This window comes from Sinocyclocheilus grahami, unplaced genomic scaffold (assembly GCF_001515645.1).
Source record: "Sinocyclocheilus grahami isolate Dianchi unplaced genomic scaffold, SAMN03320097.WGS_v1.1 scaffold626.1, whole genome shotgun sequence".
Lineage (NCBI taxonomy): Eukaryota > Metazoa > Chordata > Actinopteri > Cypriniformes > Cyprinidae > Sinocyclocheilus > Sinocyclocheilus grahami.
The window spans coordinates 713,876-741,740 of record NW_015505805.1 but is presented as its reverse complement, the minus strand read 5'-3'; the positions used below and the strand labels follow the sequence as shown (position 1 = coordinate 741,740).

General features: G+C 36.4%; 1 protein-coding gene across 1 annotated transcript in view; it reads right to left on the bottom strand.

Annotated features, from left to right (window-relative positions):
- The window catches only part of LOC107557964 (semaphorin-3D-like), an 80,137-nt gene that overhangs the window by 40,024 nt on the left and 12,248 nt on the right, over positions 1-27,865 (bottom strand). Inside the window, exon 2 of the mRNA XM_016241560.1 lies at positions 17,475-17,671. Coding sequence (XP_016097046.1) covers positions 17,475-17,610 — 136 coding nt within the window. The 5' untranslated portion in view covers positions 17,611-17,671. The remainder of the gene's footprint in view (positions 1-17,474; positions 17,672-27,865) is intronic.

Sequence of the window (27,865 nt, the reverse complement as noted above, 5' to 3'; positions counted from 1 at the left end):
AGTTACATATATATACACGTTTATATATATATATATATATATATATATATATAATATATATATATATGTATATGTATATATTTATTTATATATGTAAAAAAATCTATCACAACCTTTTCTATGTAAAAAAAACTATCACAACCTTTTCACAACATAAAAAAATAAACATTTTTACAATGTAGCTAGAGCAGTATGTTTTTTTAAGGCTTTTCTTTCTTTTTGGAGCTTGACCGTTGTAATCTATCATATGGTCTTGGAAGCACATGTGAATAACCTGTAAATAAATAATAGCAGAATTGTAATTTTTAGGTTAACTGTCCCTTTAAATACGATTGGCCTAGTGGTGATTGTGTGCATTAATGCTATTAATCAGTCTATTCAATTTCTCCATCAGTTTGAACATTTGAAACTGTGGTCTCATTATATTAGACGGTTGATTAGCTGGAGGAAGGACTCTCTATTGAGGACTTTTAAGGTCACTGACAGGTTCTGTCACTCCTCAAGCAGCAGGGAGTCCGTTTCCCTCGTTATCTCGGATTTCATCAAGTGCTGGGGGCTTTTGATTGGGTGTAAAGCTTGAGTGATGGAAAAATCACTGGATTGTCAAGGATCGGATCACAGAAGTCTCAGCTGTAAGGTAAAGATCAAGAGAACCTCTCCCTGTCATTGCATCTGTGTCCGACCACTTGAATAAGTAAACCACTGGGCAGAATCAAAATCAACACAGACCTGGACATGTAGATCTTTTCCATCTGCTAAAGCAAGGGATGCATGTCTACGCAAAGCAACATCAAACTGTCGCAGAAATATGCAGGCTTACTTAACTGGCCTACTGTACGTTAGGGCTGTGCAAAAAATCAAATGCGATTTTCATGTGCATCTCGTCAGTAAAGTCGGTTCTGTGATTAGTAGTAAATCTCCAGAACGTGCTTTCAGATGGAGCGGCATTTACTACACAGAGCCGTAGTTCACTGATCAGCTATGAACTGATAAGCTCGGCAATGAATCGCCTGTGATTTTGAATGCGATTTTGTGTAGCTTGTCAGAGATCTATGGCTCTGTGTAGTAAATGCCGCTCCATCTGAAAGCACGTCCTGGAGATTTACTACTAATCACCAGAAGCGGCTTTACCGAAGAGATGCGCATAAAAATCGCATTAGATTTTTTTGCCCAGCCCTACTGTACGTTTATCAGTGCCACATTTTTCAGGTAGTCCCCTGAAGTCAGAGTGACGTATGCAAGCTAATAAATTTGACTCTGTTTCCTCTCTGAGGCCTTGTATATCCTAAGTGGTGAGGAGAATATAGCTGTTTATTTATTCCTGTTGCTTTTTTGGCTTTCTGTTTTGGCGAGTGTTTTGATTGCTGTTGGCATGTCTGTAATGATTCAGACCCAAGAATTGTTCCATATAAACTAAATAGAGCATGGCCAGGGAATATAGATGTCAACTTAAAGACGTTTGGGTGTAGAAAACATCACTTATACACTTTAATGTTGCTAAACCTAATGAGGTTGTCCCTAGCTAGGAAGCATTTTAAGGTGGCGTGAAGGCTGTTTTAGAATGTAGGCAGCAATACTGCTCAGACTCTATCTTTTGGTTTCAAAGCAATTCATATTCAACTGCAGCATTGGACAAACTGATTGTGAAGAACGCAATCCCAGAATGCAGTACGAGTCAGGTGAGGCAAGAGGCAAGTCGTTACCGAAACGCATTGTTAAAAAAGTTGAAATGCTATTTACCCTATCCTTGTGTGTTAAATTTTTTTTGTTTGCATTGTTAGCTTAGCAACAATCTACCGTTAAGCTCTTGAAATCAGCTGTGACTGTTTAGTTGCATCCCAAATGACGCACTATACACTATGCACTTATCTTTGAGTGTATGAATTTTATAAGCTTATTTTATGCGTAAGTCTAAAACCATCCCCAGGAATGTAATCGACTAGCAGGGCTGAAGCATGTTTTTTTGCATGTTCACAGGCAAGACTAGGTGTGCTAAATGGGTGAGGAGCTTGTGTGTGTGGTCCTCGAGCACACGATGATGAACCAGTCCTCAGCATGTGCATGCCGCTGAGTCTCGGGGGGAAAGTGCTGCATTCATACAAATCGTGAACATGCGGGGGGGGCCAGAGCCAGCCCGAACGGTAGCACTTTGAATTCTTACATTGGGTTAAATTGGGTTGATCTAGTTAAGGAAGTTAGAAGTAGTGAAGAGTTTGGATTTACTGGTGGTTCTCGGCAATTCATAGTTGTGAAATTTAAGTTTTTAATTTTTTCCTAATTGGACGATATTTCTAATCATGATGTTTAATTTAGTTTGCTTTATGTTTTCTCTACACAAGGTACAGGTGATTTTCCACACTGTGTAGAAGGAAATGGCAGAGACCATTGGGGTTAAATTTGTTTCTTTGAACTGTAGGGGGCTACATAATCTTTATAAAATCAAACAATTGATGTCTAGGTTAAAACAACTACAGTCTAAAATTGTTTTTCTTTAAGAAACACACTTAATGCCCAAAGACATATGTAGAATACATAATAGGTGGCCTGGTCAGGCATTTGAAGCTTCATTTAGTTCAAGCAAGAGGCTTAATCACAATGATTCACAAATCAATTCCATTTCAGATGGATATAGGATAATGCAGGATCCTTCAGGTAGAAACCTAATTGTTTAAGGGACGTTATTAACTAAACCTGTAATGTAGGAGGCGTGATGACGGAGTTGAGGATCCAAATACAAGGCTTTTATTATAGAGCGTAGTAAAACAGGCAGGGTCAAGCACCAGCAAACAGTAATATCCAAGGTAGAGACCTGCGCTCCCGCGGGAGTACCGCGGGACCCAACGCAACAGGGCATGGGACAACTCTTGATGGGCGAGTGCGGGCGGGAAGATACTCGTGTGTGCAGGATGCGGGAGAGTAAAATTATTTGCGGGACTCCCGCAAAATAGAAATAATCTAAGCATAAAGTGTCTAAAATATATAAATTGTTATTTATCTGTTGCACAAAAGCAAAAAGAACAACTAATATTAACATTAAAATTATTGACATGCACAAGCTAGGCATAGTTTCTATTTATAACATGTGTTTAAAGGGTTGCGCAATGTAGCCAATCACAGACTCAGCTGTTGATTTCTGGAACGCAATGGATTAAGTGCCTGATTAAGTTAGAATCTACTCACCGCAATGCTGAAATTGCGTGCTCAGGAATCCTCTCATTTTAACACACGAAGTGTAGACACTGTGAAAGATTAATTTGGCATATATTTAATGTGTTATAACAGAGCTTTATGAGATCGCGATTAACTGAGATGTCAGCTTTTAGTGATAATAAAGGAAGCACTGCTCGCATTCTGCTATGCCAAACCATGCAGGCAGCAGCACATGCTTGCTTTTCTGTTAAAAATAACAGTGGTTTGTGAATGTTGATGCTTAGCCTAAAAAACTAATATTTTATCGGGAGTGTTTATGCTGGGATGTTGTGGAGCTTAGGAGATGTTACAGCACCATTTCATGTAAATTTCTTCGAATGTACAGGAAAAAATCTATATGGATTGCTTTTATGCGGGCTTTGCGGGCGGGAGCAGGACAAAATATGAATGTTGCGGGCGGGAGCAGGACCAGATAAGACATGTTTCTGCGGGAGCGGGAAAAATCCGTCCCGCGCAGGTCTCTAATTTAAAGTGTTTTTTTTTCCTTTTTTTGGAACTTTTAGAATACTACATAATGACATAGAATAGTACTAAGTGTGCACGAATTGGGATGCACCTTTTTGAGTGTACAAACATAGCATTTAGCATCTAGCGCCATGAGATCAGTCAATTAGAAATACTTAAATTTAGACAACCTTTTAAAAAATCTAATTACAATGGACTAATTACTGCTTGAATTTTAAGATATATGTGTGTTTTCTGTATTTGTATGTTTTGCATTTTTAGCTTAGCAACATGCTAACATCAAACTCTCTCATTGGAAACAACTGTAAGTCGAGCGCTATTTGAATGGCACACTAAGTTGCTGCCTATGAAGAGTGTTTCAAATCAGTCATTTCTAAAGTACATTTCAGTGAGGATGGCTTTAACTTCTAGCGCCACAACAGTTCGAATGTTTTAAACACATCTCTAGATTCTTCCATTTTGTTGCACTCTATTGAGCTGTTTTGGAATGCCAGAGCACATGTGAATGGCCCCTTAGAAGGCAACTGTCTATGAAAGCAGTAGTTTTTAAAACAGTGCTTCATAAACTGAACTGTCATTGACCTGTAACTCATTCTGAACGTTGTACACATAACATCTGGAATCTGAGGTTGAGATGAAGCTGGCTTCACTATGGTTTGGACATTCTTCTTACTCCACAAATCAGAATTTCACACACCAACCATATCGTGCAGACAGTAATTTTTGCAATTTTATAAAAAATGCTGGAACTAGCTACAATGCTAAATGTTTTTCAAACTAATGTGTGGGTACTGAAGATTTGTTTGTACACTAAGTGCAGTGAGATTTGATTTGTAGTGACTAAAGTATGGGCAGAAATGGATTTCAGTGATTTATTGATACTTTTTTGGTGAGTATAAATTAAGATAATGCAACAGTGAATAAATGAGATGCAGATGTTACTGATGGAAAATCAATAATACAGGACTAGACTTTCAACCCTTATTATAAACAACTGATACAACTGTAATACATTACAATCACAGGATATTAGATTATCATATTTTTCTGAAGTCTTTAGGGCAATCAATTTATCTATCTTGTGGTAATAGCAGCACAATATTGAGAAAAAAAAGTGTCTGAACAAGAACGAAACTGGATTGAATGAATCTGGTTTGGATTTGTCAAAAACGACTTGCAATAAAACACAATTGGCCAAGCAAAGGCTGCGGGCGAGTGCTTAATGACAACTAATAAAACGTTAAGGGTTCCCCAAGAGCTGTATAAAATAATTCTACTGACAATTCTGACTGTTAAGAGACAGTTGTGAAGGCCAAAGTGACCACACAAACATAAAAAACCCATTCAAAATGTCTTGGGACAGTCCTCATATGATACCTGAAATGTGCCAAATAATGTCGCCGTAAGTCAATGGGAAATTGCAAGTACACTGTGAGAATGATGGCCATGCTTGCTTTGTCTTTGTATCAGGTGGCTGACCTACAGTACATCATCTTACTGTTTATCAATGCCTAGATTTATTGAAGTCTCATTGCCAAGCCATTTTCCAACTGTTTGTTCAAGATGATCACAAGGAACGTTCAAGGTGTGAATGTTCATCTTGTCATTATTTTTCCTCCTGTATAAACAGGTCTGGAGAAAATTGGCAGCATGCCTCTAGTATGCACTGTTGATCTGTTTCCAAGGCAAACCACAGTACTTTTGAAGAGAAATGGCATTTAAGTATAGCTTATAAAATTAAATGCATGCTTGTACTTTTAATATACTTGAAGTAAAAATAGAGTTGAATTAAATTCAAAACTTTTTGTGGCTTTTATTTTCAATGTAGATTCTTTAACAAAATCTTCACTTAAAAATTCACACAAGAGCAATATTTCCTCTAAATATGAGAAAGCTCATCAGTCATGGAAAAATATACAACTGCATTTGATGTGATTCATGAAACTGACGCCAGAGGAGACTCGCTTTGAGGGTGGGAGAGGTGTTAACATCAATATACCTCCTCATTTATCTCCCACATTCATCAATTGTCTTCTCTCATTTGTCTTTTTCAAACTGTCCAGAAAGTCTTTTTGCGGTGATGGAAGACATAGATGGACCCCATTTCAATTGACTTCTTTTTCCTTTGGGTCAGTGGCAGCTAGTAATTCTAATTACCCATAAGCTCCAGTTGTAAGTTGTGTTCTGGGTCGCCAACATTAGCTGAAGCAGAGTAATGGAGTGAATGTGAAAACCAAAGGGATTATCTATCAACTTTTGGTTTTCATTCTAATGGCAAATAATGGATGCTTTTGTATGAATGGATTTATAAACCCTTGTTGCACAAATTAAAGTGACTGTTTTAGGACTTTAAAGAGGTGTATATTTGGCCAGATTTCGTTTTAGTCTGTATCTGCAATTGATTTTCCCTTCCTGTTTATTAAGTCATTCTAAAGGGCTTTAAAAAATGTTTATTCTTCTCTATCACATCTGACTGATGCAACCAGCAAAAGAGAATGAATTTGTGACTAAACACTACAGTATATTGTTGATGAGTAAAAAAGAGCAGGCCAATATTAAGCCATTAACTGCCCATAAAGAAAGACCCCTTGTAAGCTTTTACTAACACAGTTAGCTCCAGATGTAACACTGTGACTTACGACCCAAATGTCCCAGTGTTGAACCCTGTCTGTCTGTCCATCTATCTATTCCACATCGGATTTGAGGACATCCTCAAGTCCTGGTCTTATGGCTCACGAAACACAGTAAATGTAAAGCCTGTAAGCCTGGTCTGTGAAATATCCCACAGATGGTAATTCATCTTCCTAGTCTGGTTTAGACTCTCCCTTATTTTCTCATATGTGTCCTTGCATTTGTTTTTATAGGCTTTGTTGGACTTTGCAGCAAAGATTAGGAGTTTGTTTTACTTCCTCAAACTCGCTGTTGGTGTCCAACTTCAGATCAGTGACTTTTTGCAAACTTTGAGCGAAATAAAATTAGATTAAAACATTTCATAAAAGATAATATTAGATAAGTGACGTGACATATGGCCAAGTATAGTGACCCATACTCGGAATTAGTGCTCTGCATTTATCCCATCCAAAGTGCACACACACAGCAGTGAACACACACACACCGTGAACATACACCCGGAGCAGTGGGCAGCCATTTTTGCTGCGGCACCCGGGGAGCAGTTGGGGGTTCGGTGCCTTGCTCAAGGGCACCGCAGTTGTGGTATTGAAGGTGGGAGAGAGCGCTGTACATTCACTCCCCCCACCTACAATCTCTGCCGGTACGAGACTCAAACCCGCAACCTTTGGGTTACGAGTCCGACTCTCTGACCATTAGGTCACGACTTCCCCTCAAGATCTTTTAAAGATCAAGAATTAGTGAATCTGCTCAATTCATATAATAAATTTGTGTGAGAAACTCACCAAAAGTTTGTTAGTTGTTCATATAAAGTCTTTTTCTTTTGCTATGTGAAAAATAGCTGTATAGAGTTTAAACATTTCTCATTTTGTGTTCCACAAATAGAATAAGAACATGCACGTTTAAAATGACAAGGATAAGGAAATTATGTCAGATTTTTTATTTTTGGGTGAACTATTCCTTTAATACTTAAAATGCAATAGGGCCTTAGATATAGCCTTGGGGTACACAGTTTATCAGATGCCTGAAACAACATAAGGGTGAGTAAATAACAACAGAATTTTTCTGTTTTCTAATAAAAGGAAATTTGTTGTCCATATAGCAGCGGTCGGCAACCTACGGCACGCGTGCCAACAGTGGCACGCAGAGGGATAATCGCTGACACGCGAGCAGTAGGAAAAACTGCATACTGACGTACATTTTGAGGTAAAGTCTCATAGTCACACAGCCTATTAGGAGCTATAAATACTATTAAAGTGTGAGAATTAACTTGCGCTAGTCTACGGATGCACGCGCGACCGCTGCACATACTAGGCACATCAGATCAAAGCCTCAGCAGTCTAACAGCGCTCGTCAATGTGAAAATGGCTGAGATGGCCAATCAAATCAAAGTAGGTGGGGTTTACTGTTCACAGAAGCAGAGCGCTAACTTCGTCAGTTTAACGTTAAAGAGAGCGAGATAAGATGAAGCTGCAAACCATTTAATATTAGTCAACTTTTAGCGATACATTTTACGATAGAAATGTTAAATGACCGACAGCTATATCCAGTGATGCAAATATATATATGTATATGTGACCCGTGCTGGCAAAATGAGTCTGAATGCGCACGGGCTAATTTTGAGCTACAGGCAAAAAAAGTGAAAAATTATGGTTTTAGTCGATTTTGAGGTTTTCAAAAAAATGAGTTCATTAAGCCCTCGTCTAGCGAGCCCAATGCTCCAAATAATAATTCTAGATGTTTAATTACCTTTATTTGTTCCGAAGCGTGCAATCCCGATAAATATACACACATACACAAAATTACAGTATTTAATTATTCACGCAAACATCTGTTGTCTTAAGTGAACGTTTGGGGAACTGTTGGGGAAAAACATCTGATGTGTAACATTATATTAGATCCGTGCATTACAGTAGGTCTTAATATAGGCCGCCTCATTAATGTTAATCTAACAATAAAAGAAAAGAGGGAATCACTTGTTGCTCTTGATTGAACCGCTTTTGTAGTTTTAATAATCCATTTATTTGTAATAAACACAGTAAAGGAATTTTTACATTTGATTATTTGTTTTTCTTGAATGCTTTTTTTTAGATGTAAAATGAAAAAGGTAATGCATTATTAGCTTTTTTTTCTTATATTTGTTTTAGTGTTTTTTTTGCATCTGTTCTTATTTATAATAAGAAAGATAAAATAAAAAAAGCTATATTGTGATTATTAATATAGTAATTATTATTAAGAGAAGAACTGGAGGAAAAGATGCAAAAGATGTTGCTCTGTTATTTTGCTTTGGAACCTTCAGAAAACTTGAACTCGATTTTTCTCAAAATTTACTTTGCTGACTCTATTGACTTCAAACAGTTGTAGCTCAGTCATTTTTAGTCCGATTCCAACAAATCATACATCATTCTGAAACATCTTTTAATGGAGAATGTGAACATAAAAATAACTAATTTTTGAAAATGCGCTCATTGTGACTCTTTGTGCCAGCACAGGTCACACACACACACACACACATATATATATATATTATATATATTTTTTTGAAATACATTAATGTATGTTAAAAGCTCCTTAGAGTTTGTGCTTAGTTGTGTTATTCAGCCGCGATGCACCAGCACCGCTTAAAATAGAAAGCAAAATCAAAATAGAAAAGAAAATCAACTAGGTCTATTGTTTTTTTATCGTATCATCTAAAAATGTTTATGTACTGTATAAATACAGAATGTATTAAAAGGGGGCGGGGGATGGGTGTTGGCACAGTGGTTAACCAGAAAAATAAAAAATGCCACGTCATGCCGAAAAGGTTGCCAACCTCTGGTCCATATAGAAATGAACATTGACTTCCCGTTCAACATGTTGAAGAGCCCTGAAGGAAACATAAAGTAAGAATAATGGTCTTCTGATGACCAGTGCATCCCACTGGAGGTTTTTGCGGTTGTGACCTACGTGTTTTTGAGTTCGCTGCCTATTTAGGAGTGTGGACTAAATGCCTCTCTCTAGGGGGAAAGTGTGCCTCTACAGACGTACAGCACTGATGAGAGGCCTCCACTGCGGCACCCTTCAGCCCCAGAGTTGTTTTCTTAATTACACTCTGGGACGACGTCATCTCCCTAAGGGGCCATGGGGTGCATGTTTAATTGCTTCAGTCCCAGACTGGAGGTGTTGAAAATGTGCTCGCAAACACACACGGACATGCACAAGGACGTATGTGCCACTTAAGTGCAGTTTGTGAGAGATAAGTCAAGTGAGGCAACCCAAATCCTGTCAATTACCCGACCCAAACCGAAGCCCTTGCTGCTTTGCTCAAGACAGACTATTATCTGTCTTCATTCTGAAAGACTTGCTAAAGACGAGAGTGAATGGCTTTGACATGTATCACCAATTGTCACAAGGTTGCTGTGATTTATTCTGAAAGTATGATTACAAAAAGTCAACAGATTGACCATGGTGTTTAGGTTTAGGGTGGACGTTTTGTCTTGCATTTTAAAGCATGAGGTCAGGACATTTCAACAGGAGACACAACTGAAATCAAATGATGCTCTACGAGTATGAATAATAAATATGTTTTTGAAGGTTAGAAAGAGTAACTGACTTCCAGGTTTGTGCTCATATAGGAAACAGTTACAAGTTAGCCCAGAAACATACTTTGTAAGTAAGCAAACGCAGATGTGACAGCTTGGTCAGAGCATTTCAGGCACGCAGTCTGACAGGACATACTTGCATGTAGTACATATTTGCATGTGCTCTTGCGCTGACAGTTACAAATTGGAGTTATCCTTATAAAAAGTATTTAATGTGAATTGTTTTGAATGTGCACTTATAGTGTATTTCAAATCTTAAAAGTGCCATATTTAAAAAAAAAACAGTACTTGCAGATAATATTAATTAAATAAAAGGCCACTTACGTTTACTTAAAAAGTACATGATTTACAAATTTCAGTATAAATTATATTAAAGTATGTTTTAGTTTACCATAAATGCTTGTCATTACAGTAAACTTCACCCATATTTCAAAGACAATAGACATAATTATGAAATGACATATAACTTGCTGTGAAGGTGGGCCAAAAAAGCATGTTAAAGTTAAGCTGATTGCTTTTAATTCAAATATATTACATTGTCATTTAATTGCAATTAACACACAATTAAGTGTTTGAAAACTTAAGTATATTATTTTCATAAGTAGTGCTCTTTTCACAAGTATGCTAAAGTGTCCTTTTTCCCCAGAGATATCTGCACTATTAAGCCCAACTTAACTGCTAATATTCTCTCTATTTTGAGAAATTCTGGCACCCCATCAGCCCCAGAGAAAGTGATTCAGATTGTTTTCATCTTTCCTTCCTCTAGTTAGCAGCAATCTTGGCTCGAGCTCTGTTCAGTGTTAACGCCCTGATGGCTTCATTAGCCCATGCCAGAGCCCGGGACCCTGAGTCATCTACTCTGCTTATCTCCTGCACCTTGTTGCCATGGATACAAAGGGGTTACACAGTCAGGGGTCATCACCGTGACGCACCATTGTGTCAGCTATCTGGAACTACATCCCACAGGTCACATTCCTGGTGCCAAAGGACTGTATTTTTGCAATGACATAGACTGTAATAAAAATGTTTTACTGTCTTGCCAAGACTTGGCCTCTGAGGACTATTGGAAAAATAACTCAGCTTAATTTAGTGGTTCTCTTTGAGTATGCCACTGTGAACAAGTCAAAAGGTCTTATATAATCTAATTTAAATAACTCAAAAGTCTCAAAGGACTTTTGTGTGTTTTTTTTTTTATGTGGGTGAATCTTCATTCTGTGTCCAGTGTTTTGTTAATATATGAGATATTCTTCTCAAATCTTCCCAGTACACACAATATGTGGTGGAGCTGTCAAAATGAAACCAGTGGGTGTGATGCAAAAAATCCTTCCTGGAGAAATTGAGACATTTAGCCAGTCTCAAATGCCAGGAATGTTTCTTTTGGTTTCATTCCACCCTTCTGTCAGAAAGAAAATCCTCAACATTTGCAGGAGCTTTACTGATAAACACCAGTGGGAAAGTCAGAGGACACTGGAAAATCAATTGTCTGTGCGTCTGCCAGCAGAACTTAATTTTCTGAGGTTAAATAAGCAGTTTAAGTGAGGAAGTTGACTCAATTCAAAAATAATGAACCAAGTCATTAGTTGAAGTATGATAACTGCTTTCAAATAAAAGTGTCAGTGGAGCAGTGCTGGGTAGTAAACTACACTTTACACATTAGCACATTAGTAACTGCGCTACTACATTATAGCTACATAAGACATGAGGATGAGGAAATGATGTCAGAATTTTTATTTTTGGGTGAACTATTCCTTTAATACTTAAATGCCATAGGACCTAAGATATAGTCTTGGGGGACACCATGTATCAGATGCCTGTTGAAGTTGGTTGCAATGACATAAGGGGGAATAAGTAACAACAGCATTTATTTATTTATTTAAAATAAAATATTTTTTTGTCAGTAGAGTGATAAGCATTGACTTCCTAAGAATCTAAGAATACATTTTCAGTCATGTAAAATACATTCGGGTGTTTGTTTGGTGTTGTTTTTTTGCTGATTTTTTTGTAACAAGCCACATTTTCAACCAGTTAGCATTGTAGCATAACAAAATGCTACCATCACACTGTATTGCACACACAGCTTTATAGCTGAGCAAAATCACACTAATCTAGTGTATTGGTTCATTTGAGTGGTTCATATGACAGCTACTAGATATGTCCTAATAAGTTAATCTTAATTTAACAGTAGTGTAACATTAGCTATTACAATAACAACTACTGTTTGGTGTCAATATTGTTGTGCACATATTATATCCAGTGTGCGACATGGTAATATAGGGTTGGTAGCAGTGGTGGAGGAAACGAATTAAAACTACTCACGTTACTGTAATTAAGTAGTTTTTCGGGTACTTGTACTTTTTTGATTATATTTTTAAAGCTGTACTTTTACTTTTACTTAAGTACAAATGAAGCAAAATAATCTACGTTTCCCGTTTTTACCCGGTGTCTTTTTTTTCCGTTGTTCCCTGATGGATGCCCTTCTTCGCCCCGAATGCCTCCTCCTCCTGCTGGAGCAGGGGGACAAAGCTCTCGAGGACCATACTAGACTGTTCCAGCTGCTAGCAAGCACCACCAGCTACCCGAACGGCACGCTCTGTGTGATCTACGACGCCAGTCTAAACATCGAGTGCAGAGCGCCGTCGTCCAAAGATGGTCCTTGAGAGGATTTCGGCGCATTTGTGGAGTGGATTCTGGCGAGAAACTGGTCACCTCTCACCATCACTCCCGAGGATGATCTCACCAGATTCACTCCGGACCCAGAGCCCAGCCCACCATCTCCCCGCTGTGCGGAGCTAAAGCCCGAGCCCACCGATGACGGAGAGCCAATTCCCGTCGCGATCTACGAGCCAGCGCAATGCCGAGCGACTGAGAGGAGGATCGCCCCGGAAGTAGAGGAGAGGAGCTCCACCCCCTGCACCGCGGCTGAGGGTGAGCTGAGTATGGCGCGGCGTAAGTGCCAAAGCGAAGAGGAGAGGGCTCTAGTCCCCGAATCCAGTCCAGAGTGCCCTCAAGTGTCCGCTCCTCCTGAGCACCATCCTGTTCCCGTGTTCAGCCTAGAGGGGGCTTCCGATCCAGAGTTAAGCCCTGAATGCCCGGAGATGCACAAATGCCCGCCCTCCCACCCGCTCCTGCCTCCTCCACCGCTGTCGTCTGGCAGCCCCTCTGCTCGCCCTCAGCCCACCATCAATACGGTGCGAGCGCCGTGGGTCTGCCATCCTCCAGCGTTGCCATGGCTGGAGAATTCCTTACCTCCGCCTCCAAGCCCCGGATGTGTGTCCATCCTCCTCCGGAACCTCCTCCCAAGTTCCCACCCATGCCTCCCTCTGTTGTTGCTACGGTGCGAGGATGCACGGAGGGGGCGTAATGTCAGGATCATGGACTGTCTGTGACATGTTTTGCCCCTGTTTCTGTTCCCTTATTTGGTCATGTTCCTGTCCTTGTTTTGTTAATTATTTTGATTTGTCATCCCATACACCTGTGTTTCCCCAATCATCCCCTGTATTTAAGTCCTAGTCTGTGCAGTCTGTCTCTGTCGGCCATGGCTGGAGAATTCCTTCCCTCCGCCTCCAAGCCCCGGATGTGTGTCCATCCTCCTCCGGAACCTCCTCCCAAGTTCCCACCCATGCCTCCCTCTGTTGTTGCTACGGTGCGAGGATGCACGGAGGGGGCATAATGTCAGGATCATGGACTGTCTGTGACATGTTTTGCCCCTGTTTCTGTTCTCTTATTTGGTCATGTTCCTGTCCTTGTTTTGTTAATTATTTTGATTTGTCATCCCATACACCTGTGTTTCCCCAATCATCCCCTGTATTTAAGTCCTAGTCTGTGCAGTCTGTCTCTGTCGTTTCTACTTGTTATGGTCATGTGTTTCCTGCCGTTCCCAGTGTTGGATGTACCCTGTGTTTCTTGGATTAAAGACTGTTTTGTTTATTCCTCGTCTCTATCGTTCCTCGCCATCACAGATTGAGACAGTGGTAGTTTTGCCAATGGTACTGAAAATGATTGTTGAAAAAGTCATCATGAAATCAAAAATTACCCTACTTACTTTTTTAGTGCACATTACTTCTCTTGTGGTGAACAATTAAACCATGCAAGTAAATACACTGGGGGAAAAAATTGTCTGCCGTCGTAATCTTTAATGAAAAACACTCAAAATTGACTTCCGCTCTGGAATGCCGTTCTGGCTCTGATTACGTCAGTTTGACGGCTTGGGGAGAATCCTCTTGTTAAGTCATGACATAAGGACTGCTGTTTCCGGGTCCATTTCACTTGAGAATACTATCTCAGCAGCCATTTATGAGCACTATTTAATCAATATTACATATTTAAGCTAAGCTTTTAAAAAATTGCTGTACACACTACAGTCTCCGTGCTCACAATGTCTCAGACACTAATATTTTAGCTGAATCACTGTCTGGCCATCTGGGATTTCAGTATGGAGTTAATTACATGACACTGTGAGTGTTTTGGGGGGCGTCTGGCAGAGCATTAGGACCCAGAAGCGGTGAAGCATGATATCAGACATAACAAGCAGATATTCTTAACCACCATCCAACCGTGAATTTGCTATGAGCAGAGATGGAGTGGAGGTGCACCAAAATAAAACCTCGCCCTTTATTCAATATTCCGTTTCACTTGGAAATACATCACAACACTGAAGTCAGTTGCAACTTCCGGTTCACGGGTACTTTAATATTTATAATTTCACGAAATTTGTCAATAAGATAAAAGTGGGGTTTGTTCAAAGTAGCTATTATCCACATAGATCTTGGATATGAATTTATTTATTTTTTTGGTCATTCATTAAATATCGCCAGCTAAAAAGTAACTAGTAATCTGAGTAGTTTTTGAGAAGAGTAATTTGTACTTTTACTTAAGTACTGTTTTGACACCAGTACTTTTACTTGTAATTGAGTATTATTTCAGCAATGTAACAATACTTGTACTTAAGTACAAATTTTCAGTACTCTTTCCACAACTGGTTGGTAGCATATTTTTGATAGATCAACTATAATGAAATGAATTATTTATATTCATAAATAAATCTGCTGTATTTTGCAGATTTTACAGTAACAATATACTTTTTTAATAAATAAACACTGTAGCATGAAAAAATGCTAACGTCACACTGTATTCCACACTGGGCTTCTCACATATTATGGATTTTAGTCTGTTGATACATTCAAATGATTCATATGACTGAATTCAAATTAGCTATTAGACTTTACAAAACAGCATTATCATACTAGAATGCATTAGCTACTCCATCATTAGTTGTCAGTATAGTTGTGCAGATATTACAGCCAGTTCAAGAAAAGGATTCACTGACTAGATTCTTTCTACAGGTACGACACAGTACTATAGGGTTGTTATCTTATTGTAAGTTGGATCAACTACAATTTCCCCCCCAAACAAAGGACTAAGATGCAAACCTGAACCGTCATGTCCCTCAAAAGCTTCTTACTTCTTAATACAACTGTCATATTCAGCTAATTCAAAAGTCTTCTTGTTTACTTGTTCTCATTTCCTGTCTTCTTTAGCTTGGCTTTCAAATTAGACTTCAAGATACCTGCAAGCAAAACATGTGACTTCTCTCCATTAATGAATAACTTCTGGATTTTGCATCTCGATGCCAACCTTTGGATGTCTGCCGCCCTGCACTCGTAAACACATGGCGCCCCTGAGATTATGTATACATTCTATTAACAGCCCTGAAGGTAATGGGAAGCACATTTACACTATAGGTACAGCCCTATACCACCATATACAGAACCTTCCTGAGAGGAAGCGGTCACATCCCGCAGGTTCCGGAAGGTTCTGAGAGGTCAGTAACAGGGGCAGCTGTGATGGTTTCGTCCTTATCGATGATAATGCTGTTTTGAAGGGGAGGTTAGATTATTTGAATTTATTAGTTCTATTGGTGTAAATTGTGTTTTGTTGGGTAAAATCTTTTAATACGAATTTATTAAATGATATTAATATATTAATTATATTATTTTATTATTACATTTGAATTAATTAATTTATTTTACTTAAAAATGGGGAGTGGCAGAAGGAAGGGGGTTCGATTACCACATGCAGCATTTTTTTATTTCAGAAATCTGAAATAAATTTTGGATAATAAATAATTAGCTTATTTTTTAATAATTTAAGTAATAAAACTTATATAATACATAACGAAATACTTCATAATATATATAAAATCTATTTTATTTTAACAACTATAGTTTCTACAAATATCTTTCAAAAAGTTGATCAGTTATTATTTTTAATTGATTAGTTTTATCATTTTTTATGTTTTTAATAACAAATAATTAACTTAAATTGTAATGTTTTAAGTAATATTTAGGTGTAGAAATATTTAAGAATATAAAATATATAATTAAATACTTAATTTATTATATACATAATATAAAAACTTAAGCTTATCAGTTATTGGTATTTTAAAATGTATTATATATTTGATCATTTTTATTAATATTTAATATTTTACTTTTTTTATTATTTTTGTAGTTTCTACAAATCACTAATAATGGACTACAGTATGTAGGAGAATAATTGTATATTTTAATAATCATTGTTAAAAATAAACAATTATTTACAGTGGCATCTTTTATCACATTGCTGTTGTTGTTGTTCTCATATTACATAATTATTATATAAAATGTTAATGCTATTTAGGATACAGTGCAATATTATGTTATATTATTAAATTAAACCTGAATAAAAACAAAGCAAAAAAAAACAAAACTTAAAAGAAGACTGGCAAAATGCAGTAGACTAATTAACTTTGTACGTTTTCAGGAAGCAGAGGTTAACGGTACCCTTCCCCTGTTTCATTGTGTCCATCAAAACGGCTTGACCCTGCTGATGTCCTCACGGCTAAACGGAAATAAGCAAACGCAGCTTCAGAGAGAAGATTTATCTGAAGATTTGCAGATTACCACAGCAAAGAGACTTGGAGAGCGTTATTGGTATTTTAAAATGTATTATATATTTGATCATTTTTATTAATATTTAATATTTTACTTTTTTTATTATTTTTGTAGTTTCTACAAATCACTAATAATGGACTACAGTATGTAGGAGAATAATTGTATATTTTAATAATCATTGTTAAAAATAAACAATTATTTACAGTGGCATCTTTTATCACATTGCTGTTGTTGTTGTTCTCATATTACATAATTATTATATAAAATGTTAATGCTATTTAGGATACAGTGCAATATTATGTTATATTATTAAATTAAACCTGAATAAAAACAAAGCAAAAAAAAACAAAACTTAAAAGAAGACTGGCAAAATGCAGTAGACTAATTAACTTTGTACGTTTTCAGGAAGCAGAGGTTAACGGTACCCTTCCCCTGTTTCATTGTGTCCATCAAAACGGCTTGACCCTGCTAAACGGAAATAAGCAAACGCAGCTTCAGAGAGAAGATTTATCTGAAGATTTGCAGATTACCACATCAAAGAGACTTGGAGAGCGTAACTATTAGTGTTGCAGACATTATTTCATCATTTTCCCACTGTCCTCTGATTATCTCTATGAAAGTGAATATCAAATCAGTGTGTAAGAGAGTGAGTTCTGACCTGCATGAGAGAGCTGTAGTCGTGGTATATTCTGCTTTCCAGCATTACTGGGCCGTATAAGAGGCAGCAGCGAGTGGAGCAGAAAGACCAGCAGGGGACTGTAACGCCCAGTCCTCCACAATCCCACAATCCTCATCTCCAGCTTCCTGTAGTCTGACCGTACAGGATGTCTTCTCTGTCACATCACCTGCGTAGTGCTGGAGAAACAACAAACAGATATGAGCATGTAAGCTGAAATTAAGTATTAGTACTAATAGTAATACTGTATGTTTCTGTAATCTGATTCTAATCAATATATAATATAATATACTATAATTTTAATCCCTTTGTTACTGCTGTTCTAATATTACATTATCATTTAACTTTTTTAATGTTTTAAAACACTTAACAGTGCAATATTCTGTTACAATATTAAATTACATCACCTTTTAGTACTGGAAAAATAACAAACTGATGTGAGCATGTAAGTTGAAATAATTATAATAGTAATAATGTAGTAATAACATGAAACACCACTCACAACCAACTTATTTTGTTTCTGGAATATGATGCAAATCAATATATATATATATTTCTAAATGAAAATTAATTTTTTTTTAAATATATTTTTTGACATTTATTTATTTTAAATTCTACAAGTCATTCATCTATAATAATCTATATATTCTGTTACAATATTAAATTACATCACCTTTTAGTACTGGAAAAATAACAAACTGATGTGAGCATGTATGTTGAAATAATTATAATAGTAATAATGTAGTAATAACATGAAACACCACTCACAACCAACTTATTTTGTTTCTGGAATATGATGCAAATCAATATATATATATATTTCTAAATGAAAATATTTTTTTTTTTAAATATATTTTTTGACATTTATTTATTTAAAATTCTACAAGTCATTCATCTATAATAATCTACAACTGGACTATATTGTGTTGGACAATTATTGAATATTTTAATCAGAATTTAAATTTTTGTAATGATTTTAAAGCACAGTGCAATATGCTATTCACAACTTGTTTTGTTTCTATAATCAGATACTAATCAATATTTAATAGCAATTTAATAATATATAATTGAAACACATATATATTGATATATTTAAAGTTAACGTTTAACATTCATACAATTATTATATTATAAAAACGTTAAAGAAATATTACATTATAAACATTACATAAATGTTAAATAATGTTTCCAAGTTGCAATACAAAATTTGAGTCAAAATAAATAACTTTGACAAAGAGACTCCCAAATAGCAATATGTTAGATGAAGATACCAGACCATTTTCCACATCAAATTGAATATGTTTTGACTCCTTATGGAAGGGAAAACTCCAAATGACATTCTTGCACAATGACCATAACCCTGTCCATATCATCTTTTCTAAATAGAAAACAGAATATGCCACATCCTTAGACATTCACTATCAGACTGAAGCACGCTAGCATTGCCCAATGGGCTTCACGGTCTCCTGGAGCCACAACAGATGCTACTTCAAGACTAGAAACCCGAACCCTTCAGAGCGTGTGAGCGGCGTGCCGAGCTCACGACTGCGCGAGAACCAGCCTCACGCGGAGAAGGAAACCGGAGCATTGTTTCGAGAAAAGCTCCCATGGCTAATCAGTTGCCCTGATCTTTATTTTCTTTCCTTTAAGAGGTCACCCTACATAAACAGATCGCATGCGCAACCTAGAAACACTCGAGCGGCTTCCTCCTGTACATGCTAACCGCTAAACACTGTCAAAGGACACTAGAATGGATTTCATTTGTCTGTTAGCAACTTTCGTACGATACGCGGTATAGAAAGTCCAACAATTGGCGGGCTCATTGAAAGAGCAGCAGTTTTTGTGTTGGCACTCAGGGGAAGCATTTTCCCATGATGAGGGTATTGTATGTTGCACCACTTAGACTCGCGAGGGGACCCCTGGGGATGGTTTCGACACGAAAAAATGGGCTCGAGCTCAAACATATGCAAAATGAAGATAGGCTTTCTTTATTGCTCCATTCATCACCTCAAAATCTAAGCTCATTACGCTGTTACTCGGACATAATAACTCTATTCAAGTTCCTCGAGTGACGGAAACCAAATGCTCCATTCGGTAAGCTGATTTATCGCGAAATTTATTAACATTTCAACGTGAGAATCATATTTGTTTATCAGATAACCAATAGCTGGAATTAATTCTGGTTTCAAGACATAGTTCACCCAAAAATGAAAGCTTGCTAACCGTTTACTCACCCTCAGACCATCCGAGATGTAGATGAGTTTGTGTCTTCATCAGAACAGATTTGGAGAAATGTAGCATTTCATCATTTGCTCACCAATGGCTCCTCTGCAGTGAATGGGTGCCGTCAGAATGAGAGTCCAAACAGCTGATAAAATCATCACAATAATCCACAAGTAATCCACACCACTCCAGTCCATCAGTTAATGACTTGTGGAGTTAAAAACTGCATGTTTGTAACAAACAAATCCATCATTAAGGTGTTTTTAACTTCAAAGCATTGCTGGACTCTCATTCTGACGGCACCCATTCACTGCAGAGGAGCCATTGGTGAGCAAATGATGAAATGCTACATTTCTCCAAATCTGTACTAATGAAGACACAAACTAATCTACATCTTGGGTGGCCTAAGGGTGAGTAAATTATCAGCAATTTTTGATTTTTAGCTGAACTATTCCTTTAAGTGCTTTGGTATCAGGTTTACAGCTGCGTTACATTATACCCTCCAGGTTGATTCAGCGATTGTGATTTCTGAATGTACTGTGTTGGCTGGAGCACAGGTGCTCAAGGAGAGATCAGGGACTCTTATTAGCTCCGTTTGTTGACTCAAACCTATTAATCTCCCTGAGAAAGCAAAAGAAAACATATCATTCCTGGCACAACAACAACTATGTGTGAGCTGTGCAAGGTGGGGATCATCTGGCAGATACTAATATAGGCATATTATTCATTAGAGTACTTTCGGTATTCTTTATGCCTCTATTTAGAAGATATGAATACAGTTGGGAAAGCAAGAGAGATTTGAATTATGCTGTATTAAAAAGGTCCCCTCTGTGGCTTTGGTTTTTATAGAATGAGTGGGATTTGGTTTCAATCATAATTAATGAGTCTTTGGAGGTTTGTGGGCTATTATGTGCTGATTCTAGAGTCAGTAATGTTGCAGACGTACTTTTGACTATCAGCATAAAGTTTGGTCCACGTTATTGTTTTAGCCAATTAACATGTCTCCGTTACTTTTTAATGGCTTATTTAAAGAACAAAACAAATCGGAAAGTTGTATTTCATTATGTTTCTATTTATACTGGTCATGTAAAGTTCAACAGTTCAGCTCTGTTTTGGGAAAATTAATCTAAAAATCTTAGAGATGATAAGGATATATGCTAGCCATATTAAAAAAAAAAAAATGTTGTTTTGAGATGTTCAAAATTGTTTTGAAAGAGACAATTCGTGTTTAAATGTATATTTACACTTACAATGTAATTACTGACTAAAATTACAAATATGTAAACTCCAAATAAAATTGACAGGGTTGAAGTATCAGTGGTCTGCAATATTTATTTATTTATTTTTTGCTGATTTTTTAAATATTACCTTCAGTCAAATTAAGTAATTAAATCATAATAATGATAGCAATAATATCAAATTAAGTAATTAAATAATAACAATGATAACCATGCCATAGATAATATTTATTATTCATATTATTATTAAATTATTAAACAAAAAATAATAATCTTTCTTTTAATGGATATCCAGTTACTTTCTAGTGAGTGTTGACTCTGAAATGACTCAAAATGACTCTGGGGAAGAAAAAAAAACACCGGGTGTAAAATAAATCTGTATATTATTTCTGGTTAGAGTTTAGATTGTAGTAAGTGCAAACCACAATTTATCAAACATTAAATTATTCAAAATGTCTTTCTGAAAGATTCCTGTAGCTCAAATGGTAGAGTATGATAATATGTACCTTGAATGCAGTGTTTGGATAAAAGCATCTGCCAAATGCATAAATGTAAAGAACAAACAACCACTAACTGTGGGAAAATCGTCACGCTTCAGGAAGAGGAAGTAGTTGATATTAACTCACTTCCAGGTGAAAAAACCCACACAATGTGAAACAAGAGAGAAATAGCAGGTCACTCCAAATTCAAAGCCTGCTTCCTTGGACACATGTTTCTCTAAAATGGTAAGAAAGACGAAAAGCTCCACATTCGAAAAAATGACCTAATTTACAACCTTGACCGGCAAAGCTTGAAGAGTGACTTCAGACATTGTCTTACTAATGCTGCTTTAAACTATTGAAAATACAGTCAAAGAGCTCCTATCCTTTACTGGGACACTTTCTGCCTGGATCTCACATGTTAAGCACACTGAGGTTTCTCTAGGACAAAAAGCCTCTTGAAGGAAGGTGGAAATACTGGAAACCTCTTAACAGGCAGACAGGAAAATAACGATCCCTGCAGGGCGACACATAGTCAGGAACTTTGTCAAAGTAATGGATAAACACTCTCACTTCCTCTTGCGTTTGTGAGCGGACAGAATACAGGGACCGGCGGGGAGTCTTTCAATGCTCTGCACCAACAATCTGGCAAAAAAAAAAAAAACACCACTTCAGACTCTGTCAACTGTCCCTTCACATGCATATACTGTATACACATATATTGCACATACATGTTCCCATATAGATGTGAATGTATGTACACATATATATATATACACACACACTCACAAATAAGTTACAGCAGATTTCTAGTTCCCAGCATTGCTTCTGACCGTTAAAGGAGAGTAAATCTTAAAATTAAGTGTTATTTCATATGTTTTGCTCAACATTAATATAGGGGGGTTCTGAAAGTGTTTAATGTTGTATTATTTTGGAATGTAAAAGGGTTTCTGGTATGTCTGAGTTTTTGAGGTTACCGTTGTGCTGAAGAGAGTCTGTGGTTAGGCTGACGAATGGCCAAACACCAGAATATATGTTATTTTAATTACAAAGTAATGGCTGTGCACTCTTTAGCACAGTGATCATCTATTTGCTGGTGTTTTTATAACTATGGTCACTTTTTATCTTGATTTTTTTCATGAAAGTGTCATTTGTATGCAAACATTTATTTTATGAGTAATTTTGTATTGCATGGTAATGGTATATCTGTATTGAAATGGTTGTTTTTGCCAAAAATTCAATGAATGCTCTGCCCAAAAAATCGGGAAAAAAAAAAAAACACCACTTCAGACTCTGTCAACTGTCCCTTCACACGCATATACTGTATACACATATATTGCACATACATGTTCCCATATAGATGTGAATGTATGTACACATATATATACACACACACTCACAAATAAGTTACAGCAGATTTCTAGTTCCCAGCATTGCTTCTGACCGTTAAAGGAGAGTAAATCTTAAAATTAAGTGTTATTTCATATGTTTTGCTCAACATTAATATAGGGGGGTTCTGAAAGTGTTTAATGTTGTATTATTTTGGAATGTAAAAGGGTTTCTGGTATGTCTGAGTTTTTGAGGTTACCGTTGTGCTGAAGAGAGTCTGTGGTTAGGCTGACGGATGGCCAAACACCAGAATATATGTTATTTTAATTACAAAGTAATGGCTGTGCACTCTTTAGCACAGTGATCATCTATTTGCTGGTGTTTTTATAACTATGGTCACTTTTTATCTTGATTTTTTTCATGAAAGTGTCATTTGTATGCAAACATTTATTTTATGAGTAATTTTGTATTGCATGGTAATGGTATATCTGTATTGAAATGGTTGTTTTTGCCAAAAATTCAATGAAAAAATATTTAAATATTAAATTAACACGCTTTCATGACCATTCAAAACTTTTTTATATTTTGGCGAAATGGTGGCGATTTTGTGCAATGTGCTTATGCACCACTGAGGGTTAGGATTAGAGTTAGAGATGATCCTTCATGCTTAGTTAAAAAAAATGCATATTTTGCATGAAAATCAAATTGTACGAATTCATACGGAATTGTCCATTTGTAAAATAATTACGTTTCTCATGAGATCGGGTTGTATATTACCATGTGCTAAAGCCTAAAACTTGAGTTAAAACTCAAGAATCAAAACAGCACAACTAAAATTAGAAAAAAAAGGCTCTGAATTCTGATTGGCTGATCCACATTCATATATATTGCATAGGCTAGGGGTCTCTGCTCCTGGCTCAGCTCCAACCCAATCAGGCACACCTGAACCAGCTAATCAAGGTGTTCAGAGCTACTTGTCAATTACGTGCAGCTGTATTGGAGCAAGGTTGGAACTGAAGTCTGCAGGAAGGCAGCTCTCCAGAAGCAGGGTTGGAGATCCCTGCCATTGACAATTAACTGCATTTTACATTTTTAGCCATTCCTAATAACTAGTTCTTCCTCATATTGACTTAGGGACTCTTGTTTCTTCACATTGGGCAAACTGATCTAATAGCCACAGAAATATATTGCATAAATTGTGCCGTCGCATATACCATCATGCCCTAACTGGCCCATTAAAACTACTTAGTTACATCTAACTGTGTAAAATTAAAGTGAATTCAGAAATGAGCAGCCAAACTCAACTTGTACAAAGAGAGATGCGGAAAATTTCTTATTCATTGAAAGTCTCAATGTGAATGAAAGGGGCCGGTCGGCGCACTAAGATCCGCAGAGCTGTGAAAAGATCTGCTACCCCGTGAGCAAACAACACTGGGTTCAACCAGCCGAAAAGCAAGCAACCGAGCCTCCCGTTTAACACGCACAAAGACACCAGCTTAACACTTTACCACCAAACGCATTCAAAATCAGCCCTATTCTTGGCAAACCGCAGCCATTGAGTGCAAAAACACTGAATTTTTCACAATTCATTAGTCTTTTTATAATGCAAAAATCCACAATATAAAGAAACAACAGTCAAAAGGTTTCATGTTCCTTGGGTATCATTCAGTGAGTGAGCCGAAGTAGGCCGTTCATCCCGTGGGTAATGTTGCACTAGTGAGCTCCAGGGACACAAACACAGCCCATGCCAGCAGATTTTGTAGTAAAGAAAGGATAGTTTACATGAACGCATCCGCCTCGATTTTGAGGACGACATTGTTTAACTCATTAGGAAGACTTTTGGTTTTCAGGAAGGATTACAGTTTCCCTGCAACATAATATGGAGCAAATGAGTGACGGATGTGTCGAGTGCTAGAGGGCGGGAAGGTTATCTGAGTATGTTAGGAAGGTGTCATGGTTGAATGAGTATGTGGACCTCCACCCTGCTTACAAATGGCATTGCAAAGGCAAAAACGTTCCATGTACTTTTATTAAAAGTCATTTGTTCTTTTGTTGTGACGAGCTTTATTTGTTTAATGTAGAACGTAAATTGGAAGTTAAGTAGAAAGTCATTCATGAAGCTCATTGAGATCATTGTAATATGAATGTAAACTTTTATGTAGGCTGTTAATTGCTTATGAACTCATTCTCAATTTATCAAAACCTGGAGGAAATCCAGAAAAGAACAATTGGTGTTTTATTTATTGGTGTGTTTAATGTGTTTTTGTGATATTATCAATTATATTGGGATATTACGGGTATTTTCAACTATGACTACTTTTGGCTTTCTAATATAGTCTCTTAAGCTCAAAATTTGATTTGATCAAATATACAGTAAAACTGTAATATTGTGAAACATTATTACAATTTAAAATAACTGTTTACTTTTTTAATATATTGTAAAATGTAATTTATTGCTGTGAGTCAAAGCTGAATTTTCAGCATCATTACTCCAGTCTTCAGTGTCACATGATCCTTTAGAAATAATTCTAATATACTGATTTGCGGCTCAAGAAACATTTCTGATTATTATCAGTGTTGAAAACAGTTGTACTGCTTCATACATGATACATTTTTGGAAACATTTTTGAATAGACAGTTCAAAAGAACAGCATTTATTTGAATTAAATTGTATTTATTTGTGTAATGGAAATGATGATGGAATATAATATTTTGTCTATGTTAAGGCTAATGGCATTTTATGTATCCTAAATAAACACAAATAAATAATATGTTCACACTTCATTATATATACTGTGTGCGTGCGTGCGTGTATGTGTGTGTGTGTTTACAAAAAGTAAAATAAAATCAGTTAATACTAAAACTAAACTAAACTAAACTAGAAAGCAAGCAAAACAAAACAAAGAAAAACAGGAAAGCAAATCAAATTAAAACAAAACTAAACAGAAAAGCAGAACAAAATAAAACAAAACAGGAAAACAATAAAGTAAAATAAAATCAGTTAATACTAAAATATAAAATTATTAAATAAATATAATAAATAATAAACATATAATAAATAACAAATATAATAATTTATAAAATCAAATAATAATAATAAAAAATATACAATTTAATAAATGAATAAACACCCTTTTATCAAAGTCGAACATTTTGCTAATGATTTTTCAGTTTATACTTTGACAACAATGAAAATGTATGCATATTTTGAATAATCTTCTAGTACTGTTATTATTTAAATGTAGGTGTGGTAGTAGGCCAATTGTGGTTCACGTGAGCATTCAGGTGGAGAATAACTCCCCCACTAACAGATGAATCCACTAGGCAGTGTTGGAAACTCTGGTTTGCTTCATAACCAAATTACCAAGCATGGCCGTGTCACATGGTTCAATGTTTTCAGTTTTTTACAGATTTACTTTCAGCTGTACCCCGCTACAACTCCCACAGCAACACCACAGTGATCTTGAACATCACATTCTGCACCTCGAGTCCAGTTCTGCACTGAAATCAGTAATCAACAGACCAGAGAAAGCACTTCTCCTTCACATACCAGCCCATCTCTGCACTCCTCAGCCGCAAATACCTGCGTCTGGCAACAAAATGAAGAGAGACAGATGATCTGTCCACTTCAGCTGTTTTCAGTCTGACAGGATCCAGGAATATTGGCCACTTCTGCCTTAAGGAGTGATGTGATGGGGTGCCTTAAAAGGCCAGAAGTTATAATAATATTTAAAAAGGTAAAATATCTGCCACATCTTGTCCAGGGTTCTGGATTTCCAAATATACAGCATTGATGAGTAATGTTATATTTACTAGGCGTCATTGTTTCATGTTTTGGTGAGCAAATTCCTGCAAATCTTCACACATTTGTTTCTTTTAACCATTTACCAGCATGAAACAATGAGATAAAAAAGAAGGTTCCTTCTCAGGATGTGTATTAGAGTATATATGTGTGAGTGAACAATATATGTACAACATCTGTATTATTACCTTTTCTACTTTATTATTTTTATTATTAATTACAATTACAATTCAGTATGCAAATCATGTCATTGCTGTTGGAATGTTGCATGCTGAACATACACTGTAACTGATTTTTGTAATTTGAACAGTATTATACTGTAATATGTACAGTAAGATACTGTAAAAATGTGTATACAGTATTTTACTGTAAACCGCAAAGGATTATGGGAAAATATACTGTCACTACTGTATTTCCTCACTAATGTAAATCAACTTAAATCAATAGTATACTGTTGGAAGGGAATGAGAGATTTTCATACTGCAATCTTAAATTTCTTTGTAGCTGTAATGTATACCAAAAGCATAAAATTGTTAGAGGACCTAAAGTTCAACAAAGATGTTTAAATGGAGTTTGTACATTAAGTACAAAAAAGGAAAACAAAACAAAACAAGAAGGTAAAGCAAAACTAAACTAAACTAAACTAGAAAGCAAGCAAAACAAAACAAAGAAAAACAGGAAAGCAAATCAAATTAAAACAAAACTAAACAGAAAAGCAGAACAAAATAAAACAAAACAGGAAAACAATAAAGCAAAATAAAACAGTAACAAAGCAAAAAACAAAAAAGCAAATTAAAACAAAACAACAATCAAAGCGAAATAAAACAAAACAAAACAACTGGCAAAACAAAACATGAGTGTCAATATTAGGATTAAGAATGATTTGTCAGTCTTTCATTAAAACCAAAACATTTTTTTTTTTAAATATGTAGTTTGAGAAAATTCAGGAAATTCCTTGCAAATTAATCTTAAAGGGGTCATATGATGTTGCTAAAAAGAACATTATTTTGTGTATTTGGTGTAATGAAATGTGTTTATGCAGTTTAAGGTTAAAAAAACACATTATTTTCCACATACTGTACATTATTGTTTCTCCTCTATGCCCCGCCTTTCTGAAACGTGTCGATTTTTACAAAGCTCATCGGTCTGAAAAGCAAGGTGTGCTCTGATTGGCCAGCTATCCAGTGCGTTGTGATTGGCAGAATACCTCAAGCGTGTGACGGAAATGTTACGCCCCTACCATACTGTGATACCCTGTCCGGCTGGAGTGACGAGACAAAAACATTAAAACCCATTATAAAC